The 13,808-nt window shown below is 39.1% G+C and overlaps 1 protein-coding gene across 1 annotated transcript in view; it reads left to right on the forward strand.

The window, feature by feature from the left end:
• Nucleotides 1–5,212: 5,212 nt before the first annotated feature.
• Nucleotides 5,213–13,808, forward strand: part of LOC144959969 (uncharacterized) — a 17,010-nt gene continuing 8,414 nt past the window's right edge. The window contains exons 1-4 of the mRNA XM_078892850.1: nt 5,213–6,160; nt 7,439–7,963; nt 11,584–11,712; nt 12,303–13,808. The exon at nt 12,303–13,808 is cut by the window's right edge and continues 441 nt beyond it. Of these exons, the coding sequence (XP_078748976.1) occupies nt 7,511–7,963; nt 11,584–11,712; nt 12,303–13,808 (2,088 nt within the window). The 5' untranslated portion in view covers nt 5,213–6,160; nt 7,439–7,510. The remainder of the gene's footprint in view (nt 6,161–7,438; nt 7,964–11,583; nt 11,713–12,302) is intronic.

The raw sequence follows: 13,808 nt of genomic DNA on the forward strand, positions 1-13,808 counted from the left end.
TACTCGTATTACTTAGTGCAATGAATAGCACTTTAATTAGGTCTTTATGATGTATTCCTCCGCCCTGAACACCATAAGTATTTAAGCATAATGCTATCTGTCACATACTACCAACAACAACAAATCTGATTCTGTATTTATTGTTTTGTTTGGGTTTTTTTTTTTCTTTCAAATCCATGCCCAATGTGAGGAATGAATTTGTATCAACTCTCAACTCAAGAGAGGGGTTTTTTTAAAATAATAAAAATTGAGATTTTATTTAGCGCAATATCCACTAAATGTGCACAAAGCGCTTTACAAGGGGTCCCTGACCAACAGCAACACGTAAAATGTAGAACGAAACATGACGCCTGTTAGGCGATATTACAATTTTTTTTTTCTGACAGAGACAAAGCTGTCAACAGCCAGGTACTCATTTTACACCCGAGTACGGTGAGAGCATGTGATAAAGAGCCTTTTCCAAGGACTCACCTATGAGTCGAGTGAGGCTCGAACCCAGGACCTGCCGATCCGAAAGCGAGTGTCATACCACAAGACAACATAACGCACGATTGAAACATAATACTATCTGTCACATACAACAACAACAACAACAACAACTACTACTACTACAAATCTGATTCTGTATTTGTTGTTGTTTTTTCTTTGTTTTTGTTGGGGTTTCTTTTTTCAAATCCGAGTGGTTACGGCATTGTACTGTGACACGGAATGTCCCGGGTTCGAGCCCCGCTTCATGCATTTTCGTTTTTTTTTCCTTGGGCAAGGTTAGTAACCCCCGATTTGCTCAATTGGACAATATGGGTGATTGCTGTTGACACCTTTTTTGATGAATTATCTATAGATAGTTCGAAGATGACGTCACTCAGGTCTTTGTTATTGTTTTTTGCCATCCGCGTTTATGAGTAATGCTCACTGAACTGTATTAACCCGACTATAAACGTTCATGGATACTCACAGTTTTGTGTGTTGGTCCGTTATACTTCCGGATGGCAATGTTATGAGCTTCCTTGCCAAGCGCATACTATCTATATTCCTTCGTGGAATGCCTAGGCGACATCTTTTGATGTTGTGGCGGAAGGGCATAATTTTTTTTTGTTAAACCTAATGTGAGGAATGAATTTGTATCAACTCTCAACTCAAGAGAGAGAAGGGGGCGGGGGGGGGGGGGTGGAGTTCCAATAGCTTAGTTGGTAGAGCATGACTATCTTCATACGCAAAGGGACTGAGATTGATCCCGTGAGAAGTCAAGATTTTTTTCCCCCTCCTGATCTTCGATTGACTACTCAGCAACGTTCTTATTTTAAATACAATATTCTAGATAGTTCGAAGATGACGTCACTCAAGCCTTTGTTATTGTATTTTGCCATCCGCGTTTGTGAGCGATTCTCACTAAACTGTATTACCCCGACTATAAAAGTTCATGATCACACAATGTTTTGTGTGTTGGTCCGTTATACTTCCGGATGGCAATGTTATGAGCTTCCTTGCCAAGCGCATACTATCTCTACTCTTCTGCTCTCCCGGACCAAATAGCAGCAGCGATCATAATAATGTTAAGTGTACACCAAACTCACTGCTCATCGCCTTACGTTGTGCTCACGCATAAATTACACATGACGTCATGTTGATACTCTATCAACATTTCGTGATTAAGACAATAATAACACATCATGTAACATAACATCAGATCACACACCACACACACCTCAGACTGCAACAGAAGCCATACTTCATTGTAGTACTATCGCTCTCTTACCCTTACACAGACTTACGTAGAGCTGCTGCCAACGTGAAATTTTAAAAATTCTAATTGTTTTTTGTTTTTATTTTTAAGGGTTTTACGGCGCTTGCAACACATTAAGGTCATATCAGCGCCAGTAAAAAAGAAGAACTGGGATAGTAAAAAGTACTAAAATTACAATTAAAGCATCTAAGAATAAGGCAGACAAAGGGGGATTGGTTCAAATAGGGAACAGATGTAGATTCCAACAGCACACTATCAGTGTACTTAGTTTGAGATCACCTAAAAGTCTCATCCATACACAAGCACATGTCCCTACTAAGAGGAATACACTCAAATGTTTACAAATCATATATAATACACAAACAAAATATCATACAGTGCAAAACAGAGAGATGATTTACAAGGAAAAAAATAGCATCTCCCAAAACTATACATTTGACTGTTTCCCTCCCAGCCAGGGTATCTGGCCAGGGTCAGGGCAAAACCAAGTAATCTCAACCCAAGACAAAGACAGAAAGCATGTTGGATAACAGATATAGGGGGATAGAAGACAAAGTATGTACCTCCCTGTCCACTATGGGAGGTCAGGAACCCCACCCAGTAAAAATTCTAAGTTTCCAGCCGAAAAAAATGAAAAGTCAGTAGAAATAGCATTCAGTAATTTGCCATCATCACGGCAAAATCGCTTCATCAGTGGGGACTTTCCACCTGTCCAACATGTACCAGATGTGTGATGGAACCCGAAACCGCAGAGCATCTAGTTGAACGGTGTGTTGTGACGAAGCTTCCGGGTGGGCTCGAGATGGTGCACGAGTGCGGTAAAGACTTTGCTGATTGGGTCGATCGTCAAAACATAATAGTGTGAGCATCATTAGAAGTTGCTGCCATCATCACGACCCACAAATACTCCAAAGTCCTGAATATAGAATCTAGGGAACTAAACTTTCCATTTCTAAAAAAATTAAAATCAAAAATTGAGCTTTATATAGCGCATTTTCCACTAAATGTGCTCAAAGCGCTTTACAAGGGGTCCCTGGTCCGAAAAATTGTAATATCGCCTAATAGGCGTCATGTCCCGTCCTACATGTTAAATGTTGCTGTTGACCAGGGACCCCTTGTAAAGCGCTTTGAGCACATTTAGTGGATATTGCGCTATATAAAGCTCAATTTTTTAATCTTTTTCTGTTTGCCACCACCACCACAACCAGCACCCACCACCAACCACTACGACCACGGCCATTCATTATCGTTGACCACACACACACACACACACACACACACACACACACACACACACACCACGATCTCTCACAGTCCAAGCAAGGTTCAAGAAGACCACGCCCCTTCCACCGTAAGCCACCTCCCCCTGTCTGCTGCTCCTCTTTTCATCTCACACGCGCGGCGCCAAACCACCCAGGTTCTGACGACCCGTTGACAGCGATACAATCAGTAGTGACCACAATAAGTGACCACTGTGACGTCAGTTTTAATTTATAGTCAGGAGTCAGGAAATTAAAAAAAAAAACAGAAGCAAATTATAAAAAGCGCATAGTTCCGTTAATCACTGCCCACGGGGCACATTAACTTGAGTAATTTTTATATAGCGCAAATTCCACTCTACTTCTTCGAATACCAAGTCTGTGCCAGACATAGGTGATCGTGATACGCCATTCATCTCTCTGATCAGATATCCTCAAAAACCTAATATAGTACTCTTCTCTTTCTTTGTCACCTCCAGCTGTTCAAACTATTCAAATATGTTTTTCTTGGTCTACCTTTACTCTTTTTACCTTCTATCTTTCCTGTGAGAGCACAAGATGTTCAATACATTTATGTCGATTTATGTGCCCTAAAAATTACATAATTTGCCTTTTTCTTATTGTACGAATTAATAACCTTTTAGTTTCAGCTTGCTCTAATACTTTTTCATTAGTTTTCAATATCCACTAATCGTGTTTAAATCAAATCTCATTGTATTGTTCCCATCCGAAGCCTCTCCATTTTCACTCTGTCGTTAGTTAAATAAAAATGTAAATGGTACTGCTCGAAGCTCGAAGAAATAAATAACAATGTGAAATTGAATGTAAGCTTCAATTTGATATACGAAAGCAAATAAAATGGACGCTTCGTGTTTCCTCTTTATCAACAAAACAGGATGAATGAAACACTACAGACAAATGAGATAATGTGGTAGGGGCGTTGTTAAGATGAATAAACATAACATTGGTGGGCAGGAAATAGTATGCTTCTCAGTAAGGAAGCACGAATTAAAATAAGACAATAGAAATTTATAAAAGGTGCGCAATTAATTAAGTCAAAATTCAAATTAAGTCAAAAATTAAGTTATCGTCTGCAGTATTTCATTCATCCTGTTTTATTGATAAAGGGGAATCCCGAAAATATTGCCTAAATAATCCCTCTCTCCTTTCTTATTCCTCCTGCCTCCTAAAAAAATTATTTTTAAAATATGCACCCAGATCAGAATTCTCTACCATTAAAGATATCGGGACATCTTCCTTTAATATCATACATCCACCCATCCACCCATCCGTTCACCACCCAATTAAAAAAATTGAGCTTAAAAATTGAGCTTTAATATAGATAGTTCGAAGATGACGTCACTCAGGCCTTTGTTATTGTTTATGCCATCCGCGTTTGTGAGTTGTTATCACTAAACTGTATTAACCAGACTATAAAAGTTCATGGTTACACAGAGTTTGTGTGTTGGTCCGTTATACTTCCGGATGGCAATGTTGTGAACTCCTTGGCCAAGCGCATTCTATCTATAGGGCAATATCCACTAAACGTCATCAAAGCGCTTTACAAGAGGCCTGGCCAACAGCAACATTTAACATTTAGGACGGGACATGAAGCCTGTTAGGCGATATTACACCTTTTTTTTTCGGACAGAGACAACGCGGTTAATAGTCAGGCTTCTCATTTTACACCTGAGTATAGTGAGATAATGTGAGTAAAAAGCCTTCTCCAAGGACTCAACTAAGCGCCGAGAGAGGCTCGAACCCAGGACCTTCCGATCCGAAAGCGAGTGTCATACCACTAGACCATAATATAGCCATACCACCCCAATTCATTTCTCGCACAGCAGCAGGTACTACAAACTGACCCACCCATCCACCCATCCACCCTCTCCCTCTCTCTATCCCTCTATGAATAATTTCTGACCGCTCGTTGGTCAATGTTGTAGAAGTTGCAGTTCTATTGAATTCAAAGCTCGCGTGGTCAAGACTAGTATCGTAATCAAGTGGTCAAGTGGTCACCCGGCCGGCCGCCACCCACCCTATGCCTGGTAGTGTTGAATCGGGTGTTGTTGTGAATGACCGCCTGTCTCGTCATTATCACGCAAAAGGTCACAACCTCCCACCTCTCACGCCCCTCCCTCCTTCCCTCCCTTACCACCCACCCATTTTTCGGCCACAATCATCCACTACCGATTATTTTGCTTCATATAAAGCCATAAAACTCACACGACTTCGAATCAATGTTGCTCGTTGTTGCGGGGATCTCAGTTTAAGAACTTTGACAAACTCTATAATATTTCCCTTATTTCTTCTTGACCAGTATATCCAGGATTCATGAACGAAGAAACTTATTATACATAATTATGCTATATTTTCTAATCTATCAAAAAAGTTAAACAACTGTTGTTTTTGTTTTTTTAATTGGACTATACTATTCATTCTTGGACTTCAGCAATGCGGTGTATCTAATACTAATAAGATTTTATTATTGTTTACAATATCTCGATTTGATTCGAACTTTGTTGAAAGTGAAAAAAAAAAACATTGATAAAAGGATAAACACTGTTCCTTTTTTAAAAAGTTGTTTTATTTTTCTCCTGTATTCACTACGACATTTGGTGTGGACGTTTAAAACTTTACTCGAAATTTACTTTTATTGATTGAAACGATTAATTATTTATTTACCTAGATATCTATCTAGCTCTCTAGATATTAATTATAAAAGTGTGACAAACATAAAATATTATTATTTCACATTTCACGGAATAAATCTACAAATGAATTCACATTTTAATGAACTCATTTGCACCATGGATGAATGCTGAGTGTTATTTATAAGGATTCATATTGATGAGTCATTTCAATTAATGTGAACAATCGCATCATTGTTATTGTTTCTTCTGATTTTGAGATCTCTACGTTTATAAAAAATGTGATTTTTCTTGTTTGAGTTTTGTAATGATGATAGTGATATTATCATTTCAACAACTTCTTCAAATGGATTAATAATTTATAGTATTTATAATGATAATGATACTAACACTGCTTATCCATTAGTTATCAATATTGTTGATTGCATCTCGATGATTTGATGATGTTGGAGCAACTGTGGGCCCCGTGGGTTCTACTAGATTCCAAGAGCCTGGTTATTCTGAAGGTGTGTACCCATTCTCTATTTTGAGCTTTTTTGAGCCTTTATATAGCGCAATATCTACTACATGTACTAAAGGCGCTTTACAAGGCCAACAGCAACACTTGACATGTAGGACGTGACATGACGCCTGTTAGGCAATATTACATTTTTTTTTCGGACAAAGACAACTCTGTTGTTAACGGCCAGATACTCATTTTACACTTGAGTACGGTGAGAGAATGTGAGTAAAGAGCCTTCTCCGAGGACTCAACTATGCGCCGAGCGAGGCTCGAACCCAGGACTTTCCGATCCGATAGCGAGTGTCATACCACTAGACCACATAGCCGCACAACATCGTAAAACAGTCGTAAAACATGAGTATATTATTTTCCAATCACCGGCTAAACTGCTGGGGGAAAAAAAGGAAATACACAATGTCTTTTTACTGGAGTTCAGCGCTCAGAGTGACGTGGGTCGATCAAGGTGTTTCTGTAAAAGTTCAGTAAATTTTTGCCTTCTGAATTGATAACCCTGATACCGTGCGATGGGCGTGTTAAACCGATTGCCTGACACTGACCAAAACATGACGTCAAAATGCCAGTCTTTTGCCATAAAAGAAAACAAATCGTGAGTTATATTCAATAGTTCAACCAATGAAATAACTTGTTTCCTTGAGCTCAACTAACGACGCTACACAAACCTAAAAAATGACGTCAAAATGCCAGTCTTTTTGGGTTTCAGTGTCAGGCTATAAGATAACGATGGCTACGGTTATTTTTTTGAAATTTTTTGAAAAAAAATCCCATTTAAAATGATAACTTTGTAAAGCGGTCTGTTCATGTTTAGTGGATATTGCTCTATATAAAAGCCCAAGTTTAAGTTTCAGTCTTTACTTCTAGATAATTAAATTGTAATTCATTTTTTCATTTTTAATCACCTCCCCTTTCTTCAGAGCATGGAGCCGGAGTTTATCTCGGTTTCTTTAGCGTGAAACGTACAATAGCAATTGCTTACTACCCATTTGATAGGACGCTAGTCTACCGCAAAATACTCTCCACCAGATCTAACAGACCCAGCTGCCCAATCACTGCTTGGATGGACAGGGGGTCAGAAAAAAAAATCTCGAGTCCACTCGAGATCGATCTCGGCCTCTTTGCGTGTGGAGCGAGTACTCTACCAACTGAGCTATCGCCCCCCCCCCCTTTTCCCCCATCACACACACACACACACACACACACACACACACACTTTCCCTTTATTTATTTCTGTTTCTCTTTTTTTTTCCCCCCTTCTATTTCATAGAAATAATTTTCATAAGAAATCCAAGACGACCTTTCACCTCTAACACAAGATACCATCATAGTACTACCAAAGATGTACGGCTGTATCCTAATGCCAGCGGAAATGAGCTTGGTGTTCGCTCTGGAACCGCAGAAAAGCACATCATCTACTTCACAATTGTCAAAATCGTCGTCGTCGTTGTCATCATCATCACCACCACCAACAACAACAACAGCAGCGAGTTCGAAGGGATCCCATTCTCATAATCCGCTCCCTACCAATATCGTCAGCAATGAGGATGAAGGTGACGGGAGTACGACCACAACAACAACAACGTCAACATCAGCATCATCATCAGCATCATCATCATCATCATCATCATCAACAACAATACCATCATCTACCACTAATACCTCACCTTCTTCTGTGATAACTTCCAGCCTTCTCACGAACACGGCGCTTGCCCCGGGTACCGTTTTCTACCCAGATGACGGAGATATCCGATTAGAGAGGATTGCGGACGAAACCATAATGGCACAGGATGACGTGAGTACGATAATAATGCAAAAATGAGTAGATATTCGCATTCGTATAGCGCATCAATGCGGTTTTTCTGCGCTCACCATAATTAATATGTGGTCTAGTGGTATAGCACTCGCTTTCAAATCGGAAGGTCCTGAGTTCGAGCCTCGCTAGGCGAATAGTTGAGTCCTTGGAGAAGGCTCGTTACTCACATTCTCTCATCGTACTCAGGTGTAAAAAGAGTAGCTAGTCGTTAACAGCGTTGTGTCTGTCCGAAAAAAATTGTAATATCGCCTAAAAGGCGGCATGTCCCGTCCTACATGTTAAATATTGCTGTTAGCAAGGGACCCCTTGTAAAAGCGCTTTGAGCACGTTTAGTGGATATTGCCTTTATAAAAGTCCATTTTTAAAAAATATTTTTTTTTTCACTTAGCGGATCATTTGAAACTAAATTTTCATCCTTCAATAAGCTACATCTCGCCTGTCACTGGCATGAGTTCTCCTTTATACTAGCAGTCTTACACTATCCGTCAGTGCCTATTGCCAGGTTACTCCTTCATACCAGTGTCGAATGAGATAAAATGCCTGTTGAGTGCCTACCAGGCCCATATTACTATAGTATTGCGATCAATGACACCTATTCAGTGAGCGACCGCTCTCAATATCGCTTGACGTTATAACAAGAAGAGATACAAAGCCACTAACTCTGACACGCTTTCTTTCAAAGAACTCTCTTTATAGATAGATCGAAGTTGACGTCCCTCAGGTCTTTGTTATTGTTTCTTGCCATCCACATTTATGAGCAATCTCACTGAACTGTATTATACAGACTAAAAAAGTTCATGATTACACAGAGTTTTGTGTGTTGGTCAGTTAGACTTCCGGATGGCAATGTTGTGAACTTCTTAGTCAAGCGCATACTATCTGTACCAATTTCATGTAGGAATATATATTTAGAGCCAAAACCACGGAAAGTATGGATAAGCCACGCGGCAGCCGCAATGCAGCGCCGCAAAGGGGAGCAACAGTGCTAAAGTTTCTTGCGCAGACGAAGTAACAAATGAATACAGCCAGGAAATGTATAAATATTATCCTTGCCACACACCAAAAAAAAAAAAGAAAAAGAAAAAAGAAACGGCTGAAAGAATTATGAAATTATATGATTACGTCTCCAAGTATAGACAAGGGAGGTAAATCAGTTTATTATCGACTAACATTAAATAGAGTAGGATTTACTGCCCCTGTGTTGTTTTTTTTTTTTTTTGTTTTTTGTTTTTTGTTTTTTTTTTTTGTTTTTTTTTTTTTTTTTTTTTTTTTTTTTTTTGCATTTTTGTTTAGCATTTTGTTTGTTGTAATTTTTTTTTTCTTAAAAAAAAAACAACTTTTTTGGCATTATTTGCTTTCGTTTCGTTTATGAATGTGGGGTTGTTTCTGTTTTCTTTTTCATTCTTTTTCTTGTTTTGTTCTCTTTCAATTACCATTCTGTCGTTTTATTCAATGTCCTCGCTATGTGTTATTTATTTAGAGTTTTTAAAAAATACTTTATTAATATCCACTATATACACTCAAAGTAATTTCTTTACAAGGGATCCCAAGCTAGCAGTAACACTTATCATATAGGGTGAAACACGATGCGTGTTAGTTACGGCACTGAGCAGGTTAAGTGGATATTGCTCTATATAAATGCTCAATTTAATTAAATTTGATTTATCGATGGTGGGCGGATCAAACCTCTGAAGTCCCGATTTTCACGACCGGCGGATAAAAACTATTAAAATTTACATACGAGGTTTGCGCACCGTGTTTAATTTAATTTTGGGCGGATCAGACCTCTGATGACTCAAGTCTATATACGAGCTTTGCGCACCATCTAATCTGATGTCATCAGAGGTTTGATCCGCTCAAAATTGAATAAATCATGATGCGCAAAGCTCGTATGTGTAGAGATTTGATCCGGCGCTCGTGAAAATCGAGACTTCAGAGGTTTGATCTGCCGATCAACGTTATATTATGATATTGTGTATAGCCGAACAAGCGTCATGTCATGTCCTATACAAGACATATTATGTTCAATGTTGTTGTTTGCTAGGAACGTTTTGTAAAGTACCTTGAGCTCGTTTAGTGGATATTGCGCTATATAAATTTTAAAATGCTCAAGGTTCATTTTTCTGTTGTTGTTTTCTCACCCCCCCCCCCTACTTCCACTTCCCGTCCTGCAAAATAGATGAACTCGCACGTTAATGATATAGCTATCTGTATAATGTACACACATGAGTGGTGTGTAAACACAGGTATTCTGATAGGCGAATCAAAGAGGACCACCTATTGAGAGCTGTTCAGTAGCGATGCGTGCTAATGTATGCATAGACACGATCCACTGTGAAACATTAGGCCATCTTTCCTGTCTATGAAAACTCTCTGGAATTCCCCTCTGCGAAATCTGGAATCGGCTCCATTTCACTGTGTCAGGAAAATACAGTCATAATACAGTACTCTCTAGTGTATAATATTGGTCCAGAGTGATAAAGTGTGTGTGTGCGTGTGGGGGGGGGGGGGGGGAAAGGGTATTACAAATTACAACAATATACTTAAACACTCATAGACCAACTGAAGGGCTTCACCAACCTAACAATCCAAGAGCTGTTTGAAAAAGCAAGAGACAGGGAAGAATGGAGAGAGATAATTCATGCAGTATCCGAAGCCTGGACCAGGCATGGAACCTAGAAGAGAGAGAGACTTAAACAAATATTGGCGTCGTGTATAAACAGAAGTACTGGATGTGTGTGTGTGTGTGTGTGTGTGTGTGTGTGTGTGTGTGTTATGGGAGGGAGAGAGGAGTAGAGTGTTGTGTGTGTGTGTGTGTGTGTGTGTGTGTGGTGAGTGAGAGAGAGAGAGAGAGAGAGAGTAGTGTAAAAGTAATCATTGGTGTTATTATTATTATTATTATTATTATTATTATTATTATTATTATTATTATTATTATTATTATTATTATTATAAGCAGTAGTAGTAGTAGTAGTAGTAGTAGTAGTAGTAGTAGTAGTAGTAGTAGTAGTAGTAGTAGTAGTAGTAGTGGTGGTAGTAGTAGTAGTAGTAGTAGTAGTAGTAGTAGTAGTAGTAGTAGTAGTAGTGTAGTAGTAGTAGTAGTAGTAGTAGTAGTAGTAGTAGTAGTAGTAGTAAGAGTAGGAGGAGGAGGGAGAGTTTTCGACTTGGAGCAGTGGCCAAGCTGGTTGATTGGGATGAGTTTTGTCTGACACTATTTCATAAACACTCTTTCACATTTTTTCCCCTCTTCTCTAATCTTTAGGGTGTTTAATGGCAAGAATTAATATTTAAACTTGAATAAATGTTTTAAAAATGATTAGATTTGATTTTATAGACGAACCCAAGACCTCACTCAACCCTAATACCGACTATATCTGTAGTTTACCCCATGCCTATTTATTACATTTTTCTGAGACAAATTTTAGGCTTAGTATCAACGCTAATGTTTTTAGTTTGTGCATGTTAATGATGGTTGAATAAAACTATCTAAGTACATATTCATTTTCAATACATTTTTTCCAATTTTGAAAAATAGCAAAAATCCCTAGGATTGAGTCAATAAATATTTATTCTCGCCAATTTTTCCCTCTTCTTCACAGATCCGGAGGGAATTTGGTGGTTATGACGTCATGTTGCGAGTGGACGGCCAAGAAGTACGACATTGCAATTGGGTCCGTTTTGTCAAGAGCTCCAAAGATCCCGAGACTGCCAATATAATCTGCTCTAAAGTAAATATACAAAATCTCTCTCTCTCTCTCTCTCTCTCTCTCTCTCTCTCTCTCTCTCTCTCTCTCTCTTTCTCTCTCTCTCTCTCTCTCTCTCTCTCTCTCTCTCTCTCTATCTCTTTTCTTTTCTTTGCTTCCTCTATTGTCCTTTCTTTTTAATTTTTGCACCTTACTGTTCGTCCCTTCATCCTTATTTCTCCCAAAAATCCTTTTATATAACTGTGATTTTCTAAACTCATCCTACCCATTCCATCTTTTCTTTTTCCAATTATTCATATGTGTTTGTTTTTGTTTGTTTTTGTTTTTTTGTTGTTTTTTTTTTTTTTTTTTTTTGGGGGGGGGGGGGGTTTGTGGTTTTTTTTTTGTTGAGGTTTAACCTATAACTACCTCTTGTTTCTTGCCCTGACAAAGGCTAAACGGTTAAAATGACCTTTTCTCTTCATATCATTATTATTTTGCTTAATTTAAGGTTTATTTGCTTCTTGGGAGGGGACCATGGCCGCCATGGAGGGGACCCTATTTATTTTCTTTTATTTTATTTTTAACAATCACAACCTAACCTCCTTTTTCAAAATTAACTTTTCTGTTCAAAGGGAAGAGGTCAGCTTCACTATTACCAAGTAATCAAACCGGTGAAGATTGACGAGGAACTGGTGGTTTATTTTAACACAACTATCGTAACGGAACGGAGGGGGAGGGGGGACGCTCGGCGTTACCAAAGAGGCAGCAATGGTGACAGCAATCATAGTAGTCTTTACAACGGAACTATGCTCGTTCCACCACAGCTAAATTTTCAGGCTTTGAATCAACATCCCCTGTTTTACTCGAGACCAGATCATTACAACTCACAACAACAGCAGCAGCAGCAGCAGCGGCAGCATTACCAACCACAAAAACAACAACATCGTCGGCAAGATAATGAAAACAGTGTTAACAATTCTAATGACGATGATAATCCAGCTAGTAGCGAGGTAAACAATTCACCGCCCTTCCCGGCCGCCATTTTGTTACGTCACTACGACAAAATGATGACGTCAACACCCGTTGCTATGAAACACAATTCAAAGTTGTCCATGATTCACGAAGATAACAAGGAGGATAAGAACAACGCGAATCGTAGGTTTTTAGCGGACTTCTCCAATTCTTCTGTTGATCGAAGAACGCTAACGCCAATTTCTGCAGCAGATTATCCTCATCCTATTCAACAACAGCAGGAGCAGGTTCATTGTCAGCATCAAGAAAAACCACTACCACCACTGCCTCCTCCGCCTTACTACCACCATCATCTAATCAAAAACCACCTCAACGATTCATCATCAATATTATCTAACATATCTCTTTCATCGTCTTTCTCCTCTTCGACGTCAATGGCTAACACTCCACACAACACAACTCCTCCGCCAATGATGTACCGTCTGAACGAAGAAGAGGGAGTGAATTGCTCCGCTGCTCCTAGAGATTCCAGAAACGAACAAAGCAGAAACAACAACGACAGCAACCAAAAAGACAGTAGTCTGTCGTCTCTTCTTATGACGTCAACAAGTTTGTCACGTGATGATGAGGGATCCACGTTTAATACCACAACCAACTCCGCGAAGGACAGCGAGCATAACGATATCGATGATCATGATAATAATGATACCGATATCAATGTTAAATGTGAAATCGATAGTGACAGTTCAGACGATAAAGAGGGGGATTCAAAAAGTGATGAAAAGTCGGAAAACGACAGGGAAGGAGTTGGTAAATCCATAGATATAAAGAAAGAGAGCGAAGACGAAATTGAAATTGAGAACATTAGTTTCGCAAACGAGGCGAGAGGTCTTGGGGAAAATATAATCAACACCACCAATACTGATGAGAATGACGACGATGACGACAACGAAGATGATGATTATGACGTCAATGTCGATGTCGATTCTACAGGTGTCGACTTGTCAATACATTGCGATGATAATGATAATGAGGATGACGACGACGACGAAGCAGCTTCTAACAACGATAAAAATAATAGAAATCCAAGTAACGAAGACAACGTTACAAAAAGAAGAAATAATGACAAAAAAGTCACGAAATCATCGCATGGGAATTCTGATAAA

Source organism: Berghia stephanieae, chromosome 14 (assembly GCF_034508935.2).
Source record: "Berghia stephanieae isolate SIO BIC M18660-M18661 chromosome 14, UCSD_Bste_1.3, whole genome shotgun sequence".
In the NCBI taxonomy this organism is placed as follows: domain Eukaryota; kingdom Metazoa; phylum Mollusca; class Gastropoda; order Nudibranchia; family Aeolidiidae; genus Berghia; species Berghia stephanieae.